Consider the following 3,766-nt stretch of genomic DNA (forward strand, 5'->3'; position numbering starts at 1 on the left):
ATTTAGCATTTACTATAATTATTACTATTTTACGTTTATTATTATTTTTTTATTATTTGCTATTGTGTTTACTATTTTCTTTTCAAACTAAAATAGTTTACATCTCAAACATACTATTATAATTTAAACTAAAATAATCTATACCCAAACATAGACTATCATAATCTAACTATAATAACTAACTCATTGTCCCAAACAATTTCTTAAAAGTTGGTTGCAAACAAATTCAAATTATTTGCACCTATGGTGTGAAATGTTTTATCAATTCTCCACTGCTCAAAGTCAATGTAAAAATTCGTCTGAGAAAAGAAGTCTGTAAAAAGGCAACAACTGAATCTGCTAAATGTAAAAATGTAAAATGTAATGATGAGATGAGTGAGTGTGTTCTCTCATCCTCTTTCCCGTGGGCCCCGCAAACTCAAATCCCAAAAAGAAAACGAACCAAAAAAAGTTGTATTAATATAAATTTATTTCGTAAAATATTTCTGAATTTGCGTAAAGTAGGAGACGACAGACACTTGTTTTAAGCAGTAAACATCAACCTTCCTGCCATTCTGACCAACCCATCTGCGGTACACTAAAGAACAGTATTCGAGGTGCCCACACGCACCCCAACTTAACCTCATCCTTATTTTCTTGGCTTGCCTTCTCTTTTTAACTTCTTTTTTTTTTCTCTCAAAGGGAAGTAGGGGAAGAGAAGGGGTCCCTTCCATAGTCAGCGACTGCCACTGCACTGCCTGAAGTTTGCCTTTGCCTCATTGACCAGTCTGCCATCGTTGATAAAACTGAATATTTGATTAACCGTTGCTGCAATCTGCTCCGCTGATCCTAGCTCACATTCATCTTCTATCTGGATTCACACCCAGTCAACACAAGACCCCCCTTGTTAAAACAATTTTACTCCTGTCCCAACCGAATCAATAATCTTCATATTTCTTATAGTCAACTTACCAACAGGAACGGTTCATGCAATTATAAAAAAAATGCATACTCTTTTCATTATTGTTCACATATATATATGTATTGGAAAAAACAAAAAGGGGAGGAAGTGGGAACAGAGCCGGCCTCTTGGAAGTTGGAACTAGAGGCCCTGTGGTTGAATTCCAAAGTCAGACGAGTTGAGGCTGACTACAGATGGAGGGCACAGAGTAGCAGTCTACTCTTTTCCCCCTCTTATGTAAACACTAAAGAAGAAAAAGAAGTGGAAATAATAGAATTGAAGAACAGAGCAATACCTTTAGATTGAAGGAGTAAAGCATGGCAGCAGTGGCTTGTGAGGTAGTAATATTGAGATGCAAAACTGTGAGCCTAAGATCTTCCAAAGCAACAATGGCTTTCAACAACTGGCCTTGCCTTTTGGGGCATTTTATCTTTAAGTTTACATGGGTTTGAATCATTGTAACCTCTATCTCAGCCACTTCTGACTTGAGCTCCGCGCAAACCCCTTCTCCTATTCTCCCATTTGAAGCCACTCCCGCTTCTGACTGCTCACCCTTGCACCCAGTTTCCGCTCCCTTCCTTTCTTTCCTTAGCGCTTCCAAAGATTCAAGTAGCTGCTCCAATTCCTTCACGAAGTCTATTGCACCCCCAATTATGGATGCCTGGTCACCCTTCATGTGCACAAAAAACGCGTCAAATCAACATATGTGACATTCTTAGTTAATCAGTACTGGAGAAAACATGTTCATTCAAATTTTTAAAAAAAAAAAAATTCGATATTTTATTAAAGAATGGTATACCCTTTGTATATAGGAGGTAGGTATGAGGGACTTGATAACGTTGAGATGGTCGTTCATTTGCCGTCTCCGGTTGCGCTCGACGGCAATATGGGTCATTCTTTGGCTTTCTACTTCTTCCTTGTCCTTTGTTGGTTTCGATCTCTTTCGCTTTCTTCTTTCCTTGGTGACCGGAGGAGCTTTTGCCATTTGGGCCCGGCATAAGCCTTGAATTTGGTTGCACTCTGAACTCACTCCCTCCGAATTTGGAGGTTGATTTTGGTCCTTCGTTTCTGAGTTTATTGGTGAAGAAAACAACTCTACAAGCTCCTGAATTTTACTAACTCCCTCTTCCCATGGTTTGTTTAGGTGCTGCAACTTCAGCAAGCTTTGAAAGTTAGGCTCCTTGTCCTTGATTGATTGCGATTCCACACTCTGCAGCATCTGAAGGAATGGTACTTTATCTTCCAAACTTGAGGTTAGGAAACAGACTTCTTCTGATTCTTCAAATCCCAAGTTTGTGAATTCTTGTTCCGAGCAACCTGTCTCTGAATATTCACCATAAAACTGAAAAGAACAGAATCCAGAGTGAGAAGAGGAATATAATAAGAAATAAAGCATGTTCACTGAAAGTACAAAGTAGAGATTTTAATATACTTCCTGGAGAAATCACACGAAGCCATTCAATGCAACGCATTTGAAGAATTAAATGAATGCAGTGCACTTGTTTTGAAAATGCTAAAAGTGGGTGTCCACGGAAAAGAAAAACGGAAATAAATAGGAAAAGCTAAGAGATATAGCATTTATCATACGCAAGGATTAATGGGTCCTTGGAGCCTCTCCATCTGAACAGCGGAGCAGGTGTTGAAGTGTATTAATTTAGCCTTTCTACTTCTCTGTCTAGAGGTAACCAACATACATTCCACGAATCCACAGTGATACTAACAAAACAATAGCATTAAATGTAAAACCCAATGAGCAGAAGGAGACCCCATATCAGCCCAAAACAAATTCCTTCGTTTCTGGAGCAGTTGATACTCTATATAGAATAATATTAAATGCTATGGCTAGAGGAGAAGAATGCTGTTGTCCGAAGAGGAAGGCGAGAAGTTAAACAGTGACGAAGAGGAGGTAGAAAAGGTAATGAAGACAAAGAAAGGGCGGTAAATAAATAGACAGAGAGTTGAAGAAGATATACTAGTCTACAGCAAGTCCCCCATACACTTGAAACTTGAAACTTGAAACTCAAACTCAAACCAAGTTGATGGCTCCAGAAGGAGAGATAAGAGAAGAGAAAAGAAGAGCGTGTTAGTTTAAAATGGCCCAAGCATTATTGGCGGTGACAGTTTTGTCCAGCAGCGGAGACAGACAGTTGTGGGGACTCTCTTTCCCTCTCTCCATAGCTTCAGAAACGAAAGTGAAGGAGGCTACGGAAACGCCCCTGTGGATTATGGAGTCTGCCGCTCGTCTCATGATGCGCCATTCACATCCCTCCCGTCTTCCTCACATTTGGGTTTCCTACTTTCCTTATCTTTTTTGGATCACAAATTACAGTACACATTTTCTTTATCTATTTTTGGATCTTGGTATGTCGTTGGATTTGGTTGATTTTGGTCTTTGTATTTTTTGTTTTTAAATCTTGGTCCTTCTCTTTTTAAAATATATATTTTTTTTCAATATACTTTTAATTTTTGTTCATTTTAATATGTATTTTAAAAAGTTGACCTTGATGTTGTATTTTCAAATTTTAGTTTACTTTGGTCATTATAGTTTCAACTTTAGTTCATTTTGGTTATTAAACTTTTAAAAAGTAACAATTTTTATTCTTTAAAAATGAAAATGAAGGGACCAAAGTGATAATTTTTTAAAAGTATAAGGACAAAAAATGAATTAAAAGTAAAAGTAAAATGACTAAAATGAACCTTTTTAAAGTATATGGACCAAAATGAACAAAAGTTGAATGTATAAGAACCAGAATGAACAATTTGAAAGTATTAGGACAAAAAGAACCAAAACCAAAAGTATAGGAACTAAAGTAGTATTTAAATTAA

At 37.2% G+C, this 3,766-nt stretch overlaps 1 protein-coding gene across 4 annotated transcripts; it reads right to left on the reverse strand.

Annotated features, from left to right (window-relative positions):
* Positions 1 to 432: 432 nt before the first annotated feature.
* Positions 433 to 3,251, reverse strand: LOC120079344 (transcription factor bHLH70). Of its 4 annotated transcripts, none has more exons than XM_039033537.1 (4): positions 2,528 to 3,248; positions 1,740 to 2,282; positions 1,236 to 1,610; positions 433 to 850 (listed from the first exon to the last, which is right to left on the reverse strand). In XM_039033537.1, the coding sequence occupies exons 1-4, from the start codon at positions 2,630 to 2,632 to the stop codon at positions 716 to 718; spliced, it is 1,158 nt and encodes a 385-aa protein (XP_038889465.1). In that variant the 5' UTR covers positions 2,633 to 3,248; the 3' UTR covers positions 433 to 715. The 4 variants fall into 4 exon arrangements, with proteins under 4 accessions (XP_038889465.1, XP_038889608.1, XP_038889676.1 ...); XM_039033680.1 differs by having other exon boundaries at positions 2,914 to 3,247; XM_039033748.1 differs by lacking the exon at positions 2,528 to 3,248 and adding an exon at positions 2,373 to 2,479.
* Positions 3,252 to 3,766: the final 515 nt, after the last annotated feature.

This window comes from Benincasa hispida, chromosome 1 (assembly GCF_009727055.1).
Source record: "Benincasa hispida cultivar B227 chromosome 1, ASM972705v1, whole genome shotgun sequence".
NCBI lineage: Eukaryota > Viridiplantae > Streptophyta > Magnoliopsida > Cucurbitales > Cucurbitaceae > Benincasa > Benincasa hispida.